The sequence below is a fragment of the Hyla sarda genome, chromosome 1 (genome assembly GCF_029499605.1).
Source record: "Hyla sarda isolate aHylSar1 chromosome 1, aHylSar1.hap1, whole genome shotgun sequence".
Taxonomy (NCBI): Eukaryota; Metazoa; Chordata; class Amphibia; order Anura; family Hylidae; genus Hyla; species Hyla sarda.
Window position 1 is genome coordinate 47395501 of NC_079189.1, and position 19542 is coordinate 47415042.

The 19542-nt window shown below is 45.2% G+C and overlaps 1 protein-coding gene across 8 annotated transcripts in view; it reads right to left on the reverse strand.

The window, feature by feature from the left end:
* Positions 1 to 19542, reverse strand: part of POLN (DNA polymerase nu) — a 245440-nt gene that overhangs the window by 109804 nt on the left and 116094 nt on the right. For all 8 annotated transcript variants that reach the window (XM_056554952.1, XM_056554951.1, XM_056554949.1 and 5 more), the window contains exon 20: positions 10848 to 10930. In XM_056554952.1, the coding sequence (XP_056410927.1) occupies positions 10848 to 10930 (83 nt within the window). The remainder of the gene's footprint in view (positions 1 to 10847; positions 10931 to 19542) is intronic.

A 19542-nucleotide genomic window follows, 5' to 3' on the forward strand; every position in this document is an offset into this window, starting at 1 on the left:
GATGGTACTCCATTCCAAATGAACCATCGTTTGTTGAAACCATCGTATCATCGTATGTTGAGGGAACCGTGAAATGTAAAGTATAGGAACTTGTACTCACCTGTCCCCGCCGCTCCGGACTGTCACCGCTCGTCACTGCTGCCCTGGATGTAGCCCTCCATCGCTGTTGCCGCAACCCCGTGATGTCCACGTCACTCCGGAATGTCTCTGCTGGCCGGGAACGTCGCTCTCATGTCGCCGTCATCACGTCACTACGCACGCCGCTCCTATTGGATGACGGGACAGGTAGGAGACCATCACCGGAGCACACGAGGCACCATAAACGGCTATCCGGCGGCAGCTGAAGCAGTCAGCGCTGCCGAATAGTCGTTTATGTGATGGCCCCGACATACAAAAGCATCGTATGTTGATACTGCCTTCAACATGCGATGGCCTCTGAGAGGCCATCGCATGTTGAAATTATTGTATGTCGGGGCCATCGTAGGTCGGGGGTTCACTGTATTACATTGGCACAGAGAAAATTTTGGGAGAGGCTCTTATCAGAGTAGTGACCTGCAACCCGAGCAACTCAAATGGCACCTATACCCACGGTATCGAAAATGGCATAGTAAAGAAGTTGAGGCTCAGGGTCTAGAATAAATGGTAAATAAAGTTATTTATATATGTATTTACACAATGTTAAAATTTTATATGTGTACGGTGACTCACAGGGCCCTTGTGGGTCAGTGGAAACACAAATAGATAGAGGCAATATTCAATCAAAAATGGCAAAAATACAACAATCTAAAATATGACAATACTTAAAATAGAATTAATAAAATTAATAATAGGCCACACGTCTGTGGTTATCCAGTTTGTAAAAGAAGTCAGTATCACATGTTTAAAAAATGATCCCAATAAATATAGCAGCAAAAAATAGTAATGAATGAAATCTGTTGGTATTGGTAATGGTAATGACCACAGAAATGGACAAATCAAAGCTCACTAATAGAGACTCAGCCGTCTAATAGATATAGTGATGCTTTGAAGTAGATTCAATGTTAGTGGTGGATACAATGTTAATAAGTAACAGATGGACTGGAATTGCTACAATGTAGCCCCGCTCTCAGAGCAGAGAGCTCACTGTTAGAGACTCCGCAGTCTCACACGTATACAGCGATGTGTGTGGGCTTTAGACAAGGGGACTGCAGTGCCTCAGAATGCAATCACGTACATGGTACCTTATTAGAATGTTAGTCCCGGCTCATATGAGGAATGTGATGGCTGTTAAAGACTCTGCCATCTCAAAATATATAGCGGTGATAGTGGTAAGTCCGGTCTTTTAGGAGCGCTGTGGTGGTTTCATTCATTCAGCCCGAGGGCCGGCAATCTCCTCGCGGCTGTGGTGATGTGCACAGAATTTATCTGTGTCTGAAGGATGCCGCAATGGGAACTGTTACGCCGAGCGCTCCGGGTCCCCGCTCCTCCCCGGAGCGCTCGCTACACTCTCGTTACTGCAGCGCCCCGGTCAGATCCACTGACCGGGTGCGCTGCGATACTGCCTCCAGCCGGGATGCGATTCGCGATGCGGGTGGCGCCCGCTCGCGATGCGCACCCCGACTCCCGTACCTGACTCTCTCTCCGTCGGTCCTGTCCCGGCGCGCGCGGCCCCGCTCCCTAGGGCGCGCGCGCGCCGGGTCTCTGCGATTTAAAGGGCCACTGCGCCGCTGATTGGCGCAGTGGTTCTAATTAGTGTGTTCACCTGTGCACTCCATATATATACCTCACTTCCCCTGCACTCCCTCGCCGGATCTTGTTGCCCTTGTGCCTAGTGAAAGCGTTCCCTTGTGTGTTCCTAGCCTGTGTTCCAGACCTCCTGCCGTTGCCCCTGACTACGATCCTTGCTGCCTGCCCCGACCTTCTGCTACGTCCGACCTTGCTTCTGTCTACTCCCTTGTACCGCGCCTATCTTCAGCAGTCAGAGAGGTTGAGCCGTTGCTAGTGGATGCGACCTGGTCACTACCGCCGCAGCAAGACCATCCCGCTTTGCGGCGGGCTCTGGTGAATACCAGTAGTGACTTAGAACCGGTCCACTAGCACGGTCCACGCCAATCCCTCTCTGGCACAGAGGATCCACCTCCTGCCAGCCGGCATCGTGACAGTAGATCCGGCCATGGATCCCGCTGAAGTACCTCTGCCAGATGTCGCTGACCTCACCACAGTGGTCGCCCAGCAGTCACAACAGATAGCGCAACAAGGCCACCAGCTGTCTCAACTGACCGTGATGCTTCAGCAGCTACTACCACAGCTTCAGCAATCATCTCCTCCGCCAGCTCCTGCACCTCCTCCGCAGCGAGTGGCCGCCTCAGGCTTACGACTATCCTTGCCGGATAAATTTGATGGGGACTCTAAGTTTTGCCGTGGCTTTCTTTCACAATGTTCCCTGCACTTGGAGATGATGTCGGACCAGTTTCCTACTGAAAGGTCTAAGGTGGCTTTCGTAGTCAGCCTTCTGTCTGGAAAAGCTCTGTCATGGGCCACACCGCTCTGGGACCGCAATGACCCCGTCACTGCCTCTGTACACTCCTTCTTCTCGGAAATTCGTAGTGTCTTTGAGGAACCTGCCCGAGCCTCCTCTGCTGAGACTGCCCTGCTGAACCTGGTCCAGGGTAATTCTTCCGTTGGCGAGTACGCCATACAATTCCGTACTCTTGCTTCTGAACTATCCTGGAATAATGAGGCCCTCTGCGCGACCTTTAAAAAAGGCCTATCCAGCAACATTAAAGATGTTCTGGCCGCACGAGAAATTCCTGCTAATCTACATGAACTCATTCATCTTGCCACTTGCATTGACATGCGTTTTTCCGAAAGGCGTCAGGAGCTCTGCCAGGATATGGACTTTGTTCGCACGAGGCGTTTTTTCTCCCCGGCTCCTCTCTCCTCTGGTCCTCTGCAATCCGTTCCTGTGCCTCCCGCCGTGGAGGCTATGCCAGTTGACCGGTCTCGCCTGACACCTCAAGAGAGGACACGACGCCGCATGGAGAATCTCTGCCTGTACTGTGCCGGTACCGAACACTTCCTGAAGGATTGTCCTATCCGCCCTCCCCGCCTGGAAAGACGCACGCAGACTCCGCACAAAAGTGAGACAGTCCTTGATGTCTACTCTGCTTCTCCACGTCTTACTGTGCCTGTGCGGATATCTGCATCTACCTTCTCCTTCTCTACTATGGCCTTCTTGGATTCCGGATCTGCAGGAGACTTTATTTTGGCCTCTCTCATCAACAGGTTCAACATCCCGGTAACCAGTCTCGCCAGGCCCCTCTACATCAATTGTGTTAACAATGAAAGATTGGACTGTACCATACGTTACCGCACGGAGCCCCTTCTAATGTGCATCGGACCTCATCAAGAAAAAATTGAGTTCTTGGTCCTCCCCAATTGCACTTCCGAAATTCTCCTTGGACTACCGTGGCTCCAACGCCATTCCCCAACCCTGGATTGGTCCACGGGGGAGATCAAGAGCTGGGGTATCTCTTGTTTCAAGGACTGCCTTAAACCGGTTCCCAGTACTCCCTGCTGTGACCCTGTGGTTCCCCCTGTAACTGGTCTCCCTAAGGTCTATATGGACTTTGCTGATGTGTTTTGCAAAAAACAAGCTGAGACTCTACCTCCTCACAGGCCTTATGACTGTCCTATTGACCTCCTCCCGGGCACTACTCCACCCCGGGGCAGAATTTATCCTCTGTCCGCCCCAGAGACTCTTGCTATGTCTGAGTACATCCAGGAAAATTTAAAAAAGGGGTTTATCCGCAAATCCTCCTCTCCTGCCGGAGCTGGATTTTTCTTTGTGTCCAAAAAAGATGGCTCCCTACGTCCTTGCATTGACTACCGCGGTCTTAATAAAATCACGGTAAAGAACCGCTACCCTCTACCTCTTATCTCTGAACTCTTTGATCGCCTCTAAGGTGCCCACATCTTTACCAAACTGGACTTAAGAGGTGCTTATAATCTCATCCGCATCAGGGAGGGGGATGAATGGAAAACGGCATTTAACACTAGAGATGGACACTTTGAGTATCTGGTCATGCCCTTTGGCCTGTGCAACGCTCCTGCCGTCTTCCAAGACTTTGTTAATGAAATTTTTCGTGATCTCTTATATTCCTGTGTTGTTGTGTATCTGGACGATATTCTGATTTTTTCTGCCAACCTAGAAGAACACCGCCAGCATGTCCGCATGGTTCTTCAGAGACTTCGTGACAATCAACTTTATGCCAAAATGGAGAAATGTCTGTTTGAATGTCAATCTCTTCCTTTCCTAGGATACTTGGTCTCTGGCCAGGGACTACAAATGGATCCAGACAAACTCTCTGCCGTCTTAGATTGGCCACGCCCCTCCGGACTCCGTGCTATCCAACGTTTTTTGGGGTTCGCCAATTATTACAGACAATTTATTCCACATTTTTCCACCATTGTGGCTCCTATCGTGGCTTTAACCAAGAAGAATGCCAATCCTAAGTCCTGGCCTCCTCAAGCGGAAGACGCCTTTAAACGGCTCAAGTCGGCCTTTTCTTCTGCTCCCGTGCTCTCCAGACCTGACCCATCTAAACCCTTCCTATTGGAGGTTGATGCCTCCTCAGTAGGAGCTGGAGCAGTTCTTCTACAAAAAAATTCTTCCGGGCATGCTGTTACCTGTGGTTTTTTTTCTAGGACCTTCTCTCCGGCGGAGAGGAACTACTCCATCGGGGATCGAGAGCTACTGGCCATTAAATTAGCACTTGAGGAATGGAGGCATCTGCTGGAGGGATCTAAATTTCCAGTTATTATTTACACCGATCACAAGAATCTCTCCTATCTCCAGTCTGCCCAACGGCTGAATCCTCGCCAGGCCAGGTGGTCTCTGTCCTTTGCCCGGTTTAATTTTGAAATTCACTTTCGCCCTGCCGATAAGAACATCAGGGCCGACGCTCTCTCTCGTTCCTCGGATGCCTCGGAAGTAGAGCTCTCTCCGCAACACATCATTCCTCCTGACTGCCTGATCTCCACTTCTCCAGCCTCCATCAGGCAAACTCCTCCAGGGAAGACCTTCGTCTCTCCACGCCAACGCCTCGGAATCCTCAAATGGGGTCACTCCTCCCATCTCGCAGGCCATGCGGGCATCAAGAAATCCGTGCAACTCATCTCTCGTTTCTATTGGTGGCCGACTCTGGAGACGGATGTTGTTGATTTTGTGCGGGCCTGCACTGTCTGTGCCCGGGACAAGACTCCTCGCCAGAAGCCTGCTGGTCTCCTTCACCCTCTGCCTGTCCCCGAACAGCCTTGGTCTCTGATTGGTATGGACTTTATTACAGACTTACCCCCATCCCGTGGCAACACTGTTGTTTGGGTGGTCGTTGATCGATTTTCCAAGATGGCACATTTTATTCCTCTTCCTGGTCTTCCTTCAGCGCCTCAGTTGGCAAAACAATTTTTTGTACACATTTTTCGTCTTCACGGGTTGCCCACGCAGATCGTCTCGGATAGAGGCGTCCAATTCGTGTCAAAATTCTGGAGGGCTCTCTGTAAACAACTCAAGATTAAATTAAACTTTTCTTCTGCTTATCATCCTCAATCCAATGGGCAAGTAGAAAGAATTAACCAGGTCCTGGGTGATTATTTACGGCATTTTGTTTCCTCCCGCCAGGATGACTGGGCAGATCTTCTACCATGGGCCGAATTCTCGTATAACTTCAGAGTCTCTGAATCTTCTTCCAAATCCCCATTTTTCGTGGTGTACGGCCGTCACCCTCTTCCCCCCCTCCCTACTCCCTTGCCCTCTGGCTTGCCCGCTGTGGATGAAATAACTCGTGATCTTTCCACCATATGGAAAGAGACCCAAAATTCTCTCTTACAGGCTTCATCACGCATGAAGAAGTTTGCTGATAAGAAAAGAAGAGCTCCCCCCATTTTTTCTCCCGGAGACAAGGTATGGCTCTCCGCTAAATATGTCCGCTTCCGTGTTCCCAGCTACAAATTGGGACCACGCTATCTTGGTCCTTTCAAAGTTTTGTGCCAGATTAATCCTGTCTCTTACAAACTTCTTCTTCCTCCTTCTCTTCGTATTCCTAATGCCTTTCATGTCTCTCTTCTTAAACCACTCATCCTCAACCGTTTCTCTCCTAAACTTATTTCTCCCACTCCTGTCTCCGGTTCTTCGGACATCTTTTCTGTAAAGGAGATACTGGCCTCCAAAAAGGTCAGAGGGAAAACCTTTTTTTTGGTTGACTGGGAGGGCTGTGGTCCTGAAGAGAGATCCTGGGAACCTGAGGACAATATCCTAGATAAAAGTCTGGTCCTCAGGTTCTCAGGCTCAAAGAAGAGGGGGAGACCCAAGGGGGGGGTACTGTTACGCCGAGCGCTCCGGGTCCCCGCTCCTCCCCGGAGCGCTCGCTACACTCTCGTTACTGCAGCGCCCCGGTCAGATCCACTGACCGGGTGCGCTGCGATACTGCCTCCAGCCGGGATGCGATTCGCGATGCGGGTGGCGCCCGCTCGCGATGCGCACCCCGGCTCCCGTACCTGACTCGCTCTCCGTCGGTCCTGTCCCGGCGCGCGCGGCCCCGCTCCCTAGGGCGCGCGCGCGCCGGGTCTCTGCGATTTAAAGGGCCACTGCGCCGCTGATTGGCGCAGTGGTTCTAATTAGTGTGTTCACCTGTGCACTCCATATATATACCTCACTTCCCCTGCACTCCCTCGCCGGATCTTGTTGCCCTTGTGCCTAGTGAAAGCGTTCCCTTGTGTGTTCCTAGCCTGTGTTCCAGACCTCCTGCCGTTGCCCCTGACTACGATCCTTGCTGCCTGCCCCGACCTTCTGCTACGTCCGACCTTGCTTCTGTCTACTCCCTTGTACCGCGCCTATCTTCAGCAGTCAGAGAGGTTGAGCCGTTGCTAGTGGATACGACCTGGTCACTACCGCCGCAGCAAGACCATCCCGCTTCGCGGCGGGCTCTGGTGAATACCAGTAGTGACTTAGAACCGGTCCACTAGCACGGTCCACGCCAATCCCTCTCTGGCACAGAGGATCCACCTCCTGCCAGCCGGCATCGTGACAGGAACAGATGGTTGAATGCTGGATATGGCTGGATAAAGTGGCGATAATAGATTAAAGCTGGACGCGTTTCAAGTCCTCCAGCAGCAGCTTGGAATATATCCCAAATGGTCTTTTTGGTGGAGTATTTATATAAGTAGCTCCTCCCTTTTAGGGAGGCATCACAACCAATTAGCAAAAAAATTGGATTTTTGTAGAAAACGTGGAAAAAAAGTCAGTTTAAATGCAGACTTTATAATAAAAATAAATAAATAGAGTGTGATGTAACATATATAAAATAATTTAATTTAGACATGCATGACTGAAGTAAGCTTAGGAAGAATTGCAATTGAATAGAATGGAAAAATAGGTTGGAATCGGATAAGATGCAGCAAATCACAAATGATATATGAGTAAAATAGAATAAAATTATATAAAGTAAAATAACATAATTATAAATAGAAAATAAAATAATAAAAATAGAAATAAAAGTAATACGAGATTATGATAAAAATGGAAATAAAAATGATAATAACAATAATATAATAATTAAATTATATGTGTATATAAAAAATGTGAGTAATAAAATGAAAAAAATTATATAGTAGAATATAATAAAAAAATATAAAAAAGATGAAGAAAAGGATTAAATAGAAAACTAGGAAACTGGATAGATAGAAATAGGAAAAGACATTCGGATATATTGGTGAAATAGGTATAAAAATAAGATAGAAGACATTTATTGATATGAATGGAATGAATAAATATAGTGAAGTGATATTGTGAGATTGTGGGGTACTAATAGTCTTGTGATAGTTTTGAGTGCGAAATAGTGAATTGGATAGGTGAAGTGAGGTTGTGGTGTGATAGGGTAAATTATTGTGTATTATGTGATGCATGGGTGATGTTGACTGCAGGAATAACTAAAAAATGGACTATTCTAAAGGGAACTGTTTAAAATGGGCTGACAGTGGATGTTTTTCATTTTGTTATTTGATATTGTATCTGTGTTCGAGTATACGTGTTTTCAGAGCACGTGATTTACACCATATATATTGCTTTTGGCAAGGATATTCTATTATGTACACCACTACAATTGAGGAAATCATTGATTTTATGTGTATATTTGTTGGTTTTAGATTTTACTTCTGTGGTTCTTTTATCAAATTGGGTGGCTTTGCAATTTGGACATTGTCCACATCTAAAGAATTCTTTTAGGTCTACTATTGTAGATAGGGGTTTGCGATTAGAATTAGTCGTCCAGACTGTGGGTGCTATTTTTATACCTAGGTTAGATGCTCTGGTGTATACGATAGGCTGTCGGTCTGGGAGGAATTAGTTTAAAGTTTTGTCTTCGCAAAGTAGTGGGCAGTATTTTTTGATGATATTTTCTATTTTGTGGTGTTGACTGTTAAAGGGGATAATGAGTTTAGGAAGATCCTTATTGGTTGGTGTTTGTGTGATTGGTGTTCTGGGGGTGAAGAATGAAGTCCTATCGAGGTTCCGCACTTTATTGAGGGATTGGTGTAGACTTTCTAATGGATATTTTTGGGTAATGAATTGATTGGTAAGGAATATAGCTTCAATTTCAAATTGCTCATTGTGGGTACAATTTCTTTTTAGTCTCCTAAATTGGCTTGTAGGGACATTAATCAGCCATTGAGGAAGATGGCAGCTTGTATGGAGAATAAACCTGTTCTTTGCTACAGGTTTATGATATGTACTACATGTAAGTTTGTTATCATTGGCTGATATTAAAAGATCTAAAAATTCCACAGATGTGGTACTAGTGTTTGGAGTGAATCTCAGGTTAAAATTGTTAATATTAAAAGAAGAAATAAAATTATTCAAAGAAGATTTACTACCCCGCCAAATAAAAAATATATCATCGATATATTGATGCCAGGTCACCAGAACCCCACACAGGGGTTGATGGCATTATTTTCCCAACTGGCCATAAAAAGGTTGGCATAGCTGGGGGCGAATCTCGTGCCCATAGCAGTCCCGTTTGTCAGTAAGTAAAAATGTGAATCAAATGTAAAATAGTTATGTGTTAAAATGAAGTTAATGCCTTCTAAAATAAAATTGATCTGTTCTGTGGGTAAATCTGCATGTCCCTCTAATGTGTCCCGGATAGCTGCTATGCCTTGCTGATGATTAATAATGGTATATAGGGAGCTCACATCTAGTGTTCCCAAGTGCCATGATGGATCCCAATTCATGGTTTCAACAATTTGAATGATCTGTGTCGTATCTCGTATATAAGATGGCATAGTCTTTACATGGTTGTAGCATTTGGTCAATGTATTGGGAAAAATTGGCTGTGATTGACCCAATGCCTGACACTATTGGGCAGCCTCGTGGTTGTATCGGATCTTTGTGTATCTTAGGTATGGTATAGAAAACTGGTATGCGTTTATGGGGACTTGTGATAAATTCAAATTCGTGTTTGGAGAGAATCCCTATCTCTTAGCATTTGAACATCATTTGGTCAGTTCTTCTAGGAACTGTGCAGTTGGAGCTCCTTTTAATTTGGTATAAGTGGTTGCATCATTAAGTTGTGACATGCATTCGGACATGCTCTCTATTAATGAGCTTTGATAAAAAAAAAAAACTAAAAAAAAAACTGAACTTTATTATTTCTGTGGACATTACCATTACCAATATCAACAGATTTCATTCAATACTATTTTTTTGCTGCTATATTTATTGGGATCATTTTTTAAACGTGTGATACTGACATATTTTACAAACTGGATAACCACAGACGTGTGGCCTATTATTCATTTTATTAATTCTATTTTAAGTATTGTCATATTTTAGATTGTTGTATTTTTGCCATTTTTGATTGAATATTGCCTCTATCCATTTGTGTTTCCACTAACCCACAAGGGCCCTGTGAGTCACGGGACACATATTAAATATTAACATTGCGTAAATTCATATATAAATATAAATACATTTATTTACCATTTATTCTAGACCCTGAGCCTCAATTTCTTTACTATTAAGACCGCAGTATTAGCTACCGCCAACTGTAAGTGATGCGGGCTATTACCTGACTCTGTGAGGAGCCTACATGCAATCTTTCTCTTTTCTGTTCTGCACTGGTCCAGAAGTACATGGTTCTGTGAAGTGAACTGTGCTTTAAGTGGATAAGATCCAGAAGACTACTTTATGACCTCTGCCAAGTGTGGGAGTGCTTCTGCAGGTATGTATAGCTGACGATACCAGAGAGCTTGTTCTGGTCATTTAAGCTGAATATGATATATGTTATGCATGCTCAGCTTCACTAAGCGTGCCTGATTTAGGTCCTTGTTGCACTGTTGTTCCTTTATTGCTATCTCTTTAAAAAAAATAACAGACAGACAGATACAGTAGAAAGATAGACAGATAGATAGACAGACAGATAGATAGACTGATAGACACAAACAGAAAAGGGCCTCTGCAAAAAGCAGTACATGGGCCTCAATATAATAGATAGTAGGAAGCTTCTTGCTACTTTCAAGGTGGTATTGGCCCCCTTATCTATTGGGCCCTGTGTAGCTGCAGAGGTTGCACCAATGGCATGTCCGTAGGTAGAAAGGTAGATAGCTAATTAGACAGATAGATAGATAGATAGATATGAGACAGCATTAACTGTACAGTTTACATTTCTATTCCTCTTCTTTATACTGTTTCCCAATATATAAATAGCATAGGTCAGATGCAAACAAATGTGAAGTGATCTTTGTTTCCTGAGTCATTGCATAATTTTCCAGATACTTTACATTAATCCCGATTAATTTACCTATTCTGTTCTTACCTATTCCATAGATGACAGAGTACACTACTCGCTTTGCTTGTTCTCGCTCAGCCTGGGTTATATTTTCATACTCTACATCTTTCCTGTGTAACAGAAAATACATGTTCGCATAGAATATGAATAAAACTGTCTTATTGACTTAATCCAAAGTAGGCTTAAATGAGTATTCAGTAGAGGCAAGAAAGGACTGAAGACCAAGCTGGCTGACAGAACAGACTGTAAAAGGCATTAAGCAGCTTGCTAGGTATTGTAATGTATGCATGCTGCTGATGCGAAATGGTGCTCAAGACTACAACATATATTAAAAGGGCCGTCCCTACATATTGGGAGCCACGTGATAATGTCTAGTTATGGAACAACCTCTTTAAGTTGTACAACAATGCCAGTTGGAATACTTGTAGTCTGGCAGCATCCTACTCCAGGTGCCCTCACTATCCAAGTATGCTGTTAATACTGTACTTGGGTTTATGATTAAAAGACTTGTTACATGGCTAATACTTAATACATTCACATTGCTGGTATTCAGGCCTTCTGTGCTCAGACCTCAGTTCCTTTGCTGGAAGCATGTGGGTTCTCTTGTTAAGAGTTAAGACTGTGTCACACTGTGACGATTAAGAGTTAAGACTGTGTTGGGCGATGATGCGAGGGCCTCAGTATCAGAGATGGCAACCCTAGTGGATACTGGTCTCCCTAACAGCCGGGGGAACAGCTCAACTAGTAGTGTGGGGGATGGTAGCGCAGGTAGGCCAAGACAGTTAGTTGTGGTAGGGGATTCTATAATCAGGAAGACGGATAGAATAATTTGTCACCAAGACCACCTCAACCGAATGGTTTGCTGTCTCCCTGGTGCCAGGGTTCGGCATGTGGTGGAAAGGGTGGACAAATTACTAGGGGGGGCTGGGGATGACCCAGCTGTCGTGGTCCATGTGGGAACCAACTACAGAATACATGGTAGGTGGAGGTCCTTGAAGAATAATTACAAGGAACTAGGTGCCAAGCTGAAGGGAAGGACCTCTAAGGTTGTGTTCTCTGGAATACTTCCTGTGCCATGCACATCGCAGGAAAGACAGCGGGAGCTTAGAGAGTTAAATGCATGGCTTAAGTCGTGGTGTGAGGGGGAAGGCTTTGGGTTTTTAGAGCACTGGGCTGACTTTTCATTGGGGTACAAACTCTATTCTACGGATAATTTGCACCTGAATGGAAGGGGGTCTGCTGTGCTGGGGGAGAGAATCCTGGAAGGGGTGGCTGAGTATTTAAACTAGGTGAGTGGGGGGAGGATAATAAAGCAAAGAAAGCAGACAGTGGGATGGATAGGTTAGAGAGGGGTCAGGACATAATGGCGGGTGGAGAGGAGTCCTGTGGGGGGAGGTAAAGAGCAGTGGATAAGGAGATTCATGCGTTACAAACCAGCTGTAAAAATAAATGTAGCCCGAAAAATTGTAATCCCAATAATTCAAAAAATTCCATTAGCCCCAATAACTCAATAACTACAATAAGCCCCATTAACTCAAAAAATACCGTTAGCCCCAATAACTTAAATAGCAACGTTAGACGCAATAACGCAAAAAATCCCATTAGCCCCAATAACTTAAATAATAACGTTAGACCCAATAACTCAAAAAATCCCATTAGCCCCAATAACTTAAATGGTACAATTAGCCCTTATAACTCAAAAAATGACATTAACCCCAATAACTCTGAAAATCACATTAGTGAGACTATATGTGTAAAACTTAATGGAAATGTAAAGTATATGTTCACAAATGCCAGAAGCCTAGCAAATAAAATGGGGGAGCTTGAGGCCTTGATACTGGAGGAACATATTGATATAGTTGGGGTCACTGAGACATGGCTGGACTCCTCGCATGACTGGGCTGTTAATCTGCAGGGGTTTACATTGTTTCGCAAGGATAGAATGAAAAGAAAAGGTGGTGGAGTCTGTCTGTATGTTAGAAGTGGTATGAAAGTCAGTGTGAACGATGCCATAGTGTGTGATGATTCTGAGGATGTGGAATCACTGTAGGTAGAATTACAAAAGGAGGGAAATACTGAAAAAATAATATTTGGTGTAATCTACAGACCCCCTAATATCACTGAAGAGATAGAAGGTCAGCTGTATAAACAAATAGAGAGGGCCGCCCGGGCAGGTACAGTGGTAATAATGGGAGATTTTAACTATCCAGATATAGATTGGGGCCGGGGGTTGGCTAAAACTACAAAGGGGAGAAAATTCCTAAATTTATTGCAGGATAATTTTATGGGCCAGTTTGTGGAGGACCCAACAAGAAGTGATGCCTTGTTGGATCTGATCATTTCCAACAACGCAGAGCTGGTTGGTAATGTAACTGTGAGGGAAAACCTTGGTAATAGCGACCACAATATAGTTACTTTTGACTTAAAATGTAGAAAACAAAGACAGACGGGGAAAGCAAAAACATATAACTTTAAAAAGGCAAACTTCCCTGGGCTGAGGGCTGCACTACAGGACATAGACTGGGGGGAGGTGTTCTCAAATACTGATACAGAAGGTAAATGGGACATCTTTAAATCAACTCTAAATAACTATACAGCTAAATATATACCAAAGGGGAACAAATATAAACGATTAAAACTAAATCCTACATGGCTGAAAAATGAGGTTAAAAGAGCAATAAACAACAAAAAAATAGCCTTCAAAAAAATACAAATCTGATGGGTCAGCTATAACATTTAAACAGTACAAGGAGCTTAATAAAATCTGTAAAAATGTAATAAAAACAGCAAAAATTCAAAATGAGAGACAGGTGGCCAAAGAAAGCAAAACTAATCCTAAATATTTTTTTTGATATATAAATACAAAAAAACCAAGGACAGATCATGTAGGACCCATTAATAATGATAATGGGGAGGTTGTCATGGGCGATCAAGAGAAGGCGGAGCTACTGAATGGGTTCTTTAGTTCTGTATATACTATGGAAGAAGGAGCTGACATTGGCCAGGTCAGTGCTGGTAACACATCATATAATGTATTGAACTGGCTTAATGTAGAGATGGTACAAGGTAAGTTAAGTAAAGTAAGTGTAAGCAAATCTCCAGGGCCGGATGGACTACACCCAAGAGTTCTTAGAGAGGTAAGTTCAGTAATATCTGTACCCTTGTTCATGATATTTAGAGATTCTCTGGTGTCTGGTATTGTGCCAAGGGACTGGCGCAAGGCTAATGTGGTACCAATCTTCAAGAAGGGCTCTAGGTCTTCGCCAGGCAATTATAGACCGGTAAGTCTAACGTGCATTGTGGGTAAATTGTTTGAAGGACTTATAAGGGATTATATACAGGAATACATAGGGGATAATAGTATTATAAGTGATAGCCAGCATGGGTTTACTAAGGATAGAAGTTGTCAAACCAATCTAATTTGCTTTTATGAAGAGGTGAGTAGAAGCCTTGACAGAGGAATGGCTGTGGATATAGTGTTTCTGGATTTTGCCAAAGCGTTTGATACTGTCCCTCACAGACATCTGACAGGTAAGTTAAGGTCCTTGGGCTTGGAAACTTTAGTTTGTAACTGGATTGAACACTGGCTCATGGATCGTACCCAGAGAGTGGTGGTCAATGATTCGTACTCTGATTGGTCCCCGGTTATTAGTGGTGTACCCCAAGGTTCAGTACTGGGCCCGCTGCTGTTTAATTTATTTATCAATGATATAGAGGATGGTATTAACAGCTCTGTTTCTATCTTTGCAGATGACACCAAGCTTTGTAGCACGGTACAGTCTATAGAGGATGTGCGTAAGTTACAAGATGACTTGGATAGACTAAGTGTCTGGGCATCCACTTGGCAAATGAGGTTCAATGTGGATAAATGTAAAGTTATGCATCTGGGTACTAATAACCTGCATGCGTCGTATGTCTTAGGGGGGATTAAACTGGCAGAGTCACTGGTAGAGAAGGATCTGGGTGTACTTGTAGATCACAGACTACAAAATAGCATGCAATGTCAGGCTGCTGCTTCCAAAGCCGGCAGGATATTGTCATGTATCAAAAGAGGCATGGACTCAAGGGACAGGGACATAATACTCCCCCTTTATAAAGCATTGGTACGGCCTCACCTGGAATATGCTGTTCAGTTTTGGTCGCCTGTTCATAAAAGGGACACTGCGGAGTTGGAAAGGGTGCAGAGACGCGCGACTAAACTAATATGGGGCATGGAACATCTTAGCTATGAGGAGCGATTAAAGGAGTTACAATTGTTTAGTCTTGAGAAGAGACGTTTAAGGGGGGATATGATAAACGTATATAAGTATATAAATGGCCCATACAAAAAATATGGAGGAAAACTGTTCCAGGTTAAACCCCCCCAAAGGACGAGGGGGCACTCCCTCCGTCTGGAGAAGAAAAGGTTTAGTCTAAAGGGGCGGCACGCCTTCTTTACCGTGAGGACTGTGAATTTATGGAACGCTCTACCTCAGGAACTGGTCACAGCAGGAACAATTAACAGCTTTAAAACAGGGTTAGATACATTCCTGGAACAAAATAACATTAATGCTTATGCAGAATTATAAAACTACATCCCTTTCCCTTATCCCCTTACATCCTTCCCTTCAATCCCCTGGTTGGACTTGATGGACGTATGTCTTTTTTCAACCATACTAACTATGTAACTATGTAACACCAGGAACCAGAAAAACCCTGACCTCTTCCCCTTCTATAGTCTTAGGACATGTTCACACTCAGCAAGGAAAAGTTCTTCCTTGAATGCCTCTGTGGATCCGCATCCTTTCTGCAAAAATGATGATGAATCCACTCTTACTTTGAGAAGAATGTGCCATGGAAATAAGCACTAACAATCTAAATCCAGTTGAGAAGAATGTGCCATGGAAATAAGCAATAACTGTCCAAGTTGGATATTAAAACACCAAATGCTGACAGCATTTGCTGTTTTAATAAGCAGCATAAGGATCAGTACACCTCATACTGGAAATAGTTGGTACCATTATGAATAATTCCCCAAAAATTTAAGGAGGCATCCCAGAGGGGAGCATATATACCAACTATAGGAGATATAAATAGGAGGGCAAACTCCATTATAAACTTATCCAGGAGCTGCGTTTTTAAATACACATCATATTTTGCTTGATTTACACAAGTTTTTAAATATGAACTAATAAAGGAAAATTTTTAATTGGATAGGGTTCCCTAGTTTGGGAATTTAGTCCCAGTAGGGCGCAAGCCTGAATGGGAATTAGTATTTTCGATTGATAACCCTGGGAAACCCTCAGAGAGAGTCTTGGATTTATGTAATCCACATGTGGCCATCCTAATTGTGTAGTAATTCTGTCATTCTTTTCTGGACTCACCCTAAAGAATTGCAAAGTGTCCAGACTACTTTTTCTTAAATCCTGACCGTGTGAATTACCTATAAGTTTCTTCTTGTTAATCGTCTGATCAGAGAAGCTACAATTCACCACGCTCTAGGAATCAAACACAGCTGTAGATGACTTCATTATATTTCACAGCTTGACATTTCTGTGTCTGTTTTCTCTGATTTATTACTTGCCCTGTTATAAACATTTTCCCGCTTGACATATCAGGCCGCCCTGGTAGTGAGCTAAAAACAGTATATTCTGCTAGATTCTTTAAACTGCACTGAACTGTTAAGGTGCAAAGGGTGCAAACAAATGGGAGAAAAAAAGGACCACAAAAGGCGCCTAGTGTGTTACCCCAATAATAGATAGGTAAAACGTATTATGCTCACCTGGAGCGCAATACAAATGCGCATATCACCCAGACTTAGTGGGTACGAAGTTACAGTAAAGTCCAGAGGAATTGCTTGGCTGTAGGGATATTGTCACGATGCCGGCTGGCAGGAGGTGGATCCTCTGTGCCAGAGAGGGATTGGCGTGGACCGTGCTAGTGGACCGGTTCTAAGTCACTACTGGTTTTCACCAGAGCCCGCCGCAAAGCGGGATGGTCTTGCTGCGGCGGTAGTGACCAGGTCGTATCCACTAGCAACGGCTCACCTCTCTGGCTGCTGAAGATAGGCGCGGTACAAGGGAGTAGACAGAAGCAAGGTCGGACGTAGCAGAAGGTCGGGGCAGGCAGCAAGGATCGTAGTCAGGGGCAACGGCAGGAGGTCTGGAACACAGGCTAGGAACACACAAGGAAACGCTTTCACTGGCACAATGGCAACAAGATCCGGCAAGGGAGTGCAGGGGAAGTGAGGTGATATAGGGAAGTGCACAGGTGAACACACTAATTGGAATCACTGCGCCAATCAGCGGCGCAGTGGCCCTTTAAATCGCAAAGACCCGGCGCGCGCGCGCCCTAGGGAGCGGGGCCGCGCGCGCCGGGACAGGACCGAGGGAGAGCGAGTCAGGTACGGGAGCCGGGGTGCGCATCGCGAGCGGGCGCTACCCGCATCGCGAATCGCATCCCGGCTGGAAGCGGAATCGCAGCGCCCCGGGTCAGTGGAACTGACCGGAGCGCTGCAGTGGGGAGAGTGTAGCGAGCGCTCCGGGGAGGAGCGGGGACCCGGAGCGCTCGGCGTAACAGTACCCCCCCCCCTTGGGTCTCCCCCTCTTCTTAGAGCCTGAGAACCTGAGGAGCAGACTTTTGTCTAGGATGTTGTCCTCAGGTTCCCAGGATCTCTCTTCTGGACCACAACCCTCCCAATCCACTAAAAAAAGGTTTTCCCTCTGACCTTTTTAGAAGCTAGGATCTCTTTGACGGAGAAGATGTCCGAGGAGCCGGAAACAGGAGTGGGAGGAACAGATTTGGGAGAGAAACGGTTAATGATGAGTGGTTTAAGAAGAGAAACGTGAAAGGCATTAGGGATACGAAGAGAAGGAGGAAGAAGAAGTTTGTAAGAGACAGGATTAATCTGACACAAAATTTTGAAAGGACCAAGATAGCGTGGTCCCAACTTGTAGCTAGGGACACGGAAGCGGACATATTTAGCGGAGAGCCATACCTTGTCTCCAGGGGAAAAAATGGGAGGAGCTCTTCTTTTCTTATCCGCGAACTTCTTCATGCGTGATGAAGCCTGTAAGAGAGAATTTTGGGTCTCTCTCCATATGATGGAAAGGTCACGAGAAATTTCATCCACAGCGGGCAGACCAGATGGCAAGGGGGTAGGGAGGGGGGGAAGAGGGTGACGGCCGTACACCACGAAAAATGGGGATTTGGAGGAAGATTCAGAGACTCTGAAGTTATACGAGAATTCGGCCCATGGCAGGAGATCTGCCCAGTCATCCTGGCGGGAGGAAACAAAATGTCGTAAATAATCACCCAAGACCTGGTTAATTCTTTCTACTTGTCCATTGGATTGGGGATGATATGCAGAAGAAAAATTTAATTTAATCTTGAGTTGTTTACAAAGAGCCCTCCAGAATTTAGACACGAATTGGACGCCTCTATCCGAGACGATCTGCGTAGGCAACCCGTGAAGACGAAAAATGTGTACAAAAAATTGTTTAGCCAACTGAGGCGCTGAAGGAAGACCAGGAAGAGGGATGAAATGTGCCATTTTGGAGAATCGATCAACGACCACCCAAATAACAGTGTTGCCACGGGAAGAGGGTAAATCAGTAATAAAATCCATACCAATCAGAGACCAAGGCTGTTCGGGGACAGGCAGGGGATGAAGAAAGCCAGCGGGCTTCTGGCGAGGAGTCTTATCCCGGGCACAGATAGTGCAGGCTCGCACAAAGTCCACAACATCCGTCTCCAGAGTCGGCCACCAATAGAAGCGGGAGATGAGTTGCACAGATTTCTTGATGCCCACATGACCTGCGAGATGGGAGGAGTGACCCCATTTGAGGATTCCGAGGCGTTGGCGTGGAGAAACAAAGGTCTTTCCTGGAGGAGTTTGCCTGATGGAGGCTGGAGAAGTGGAGATCAGGCAGTCAGGAGGAATGATGTGTTGCGGAGAGAGTTCAACTTCTGAGGCATCCGAGGAACGAGAGAGAGCATCGGCCCTAATGTTCTTATCGGCAGGCCGAAAGTGAATTTCAAAATTAAATCGGGCAAAGAACAGAGACCACCGGGCCTGGCGAGGATTCAGCCGTTGGGCAGACTGGAGGTAGGAGAGGTTCTTGTGATCGGTGTAAATAATAACTGGAAATCTTGATCCCTCCAGCAGATGCCTCCATTCCTCAAGTGCTAATTTGATGGCTAGAAGCTCTCGATCCCCGATGGAGTAGTTCCTCTCCGCCGGAGAGAAGGTCCTAGAAAAAAAACCACAAGTGACAGCATGCCCGGAAGAATTTTTTTGTAGAAGAACAGCTCCAGCTCCCACTGAGGAGGCATCAACCTCCAATAGGAAGGGTTTGGAAGGGTCAGGTCTGGAGAGCACGGGAGCCGAAGAAAAGGCAGACTTGAGTCGTTTAAAGGCGTCTTCCGCTTGAGGAGGCCAAGACTTGGGATCGGCATTTTTTTTTGTTAAAGCCACGATAGGAGCCACAACGGTAGAAAAATGTGGAATAAATTGCCTGTAATAATTGGCGAACCCCAAAAAACGTTGGATAGCACGGAGTCCGGAGGGGCGTGGCCAATCTAAGACGGCAGAGAGTTTGTCTGGATCCATTTGTAGTCCCTGGCCAGAAACCAAGTATCCTAGAAAAGGAAGAGATTGGCATTCAAACAGACATTTCTCAATTTTGGCATAGAGTTGATTGTCACGAAGTCTCTGAAGAACCATACGGACATGCTGGCGGTG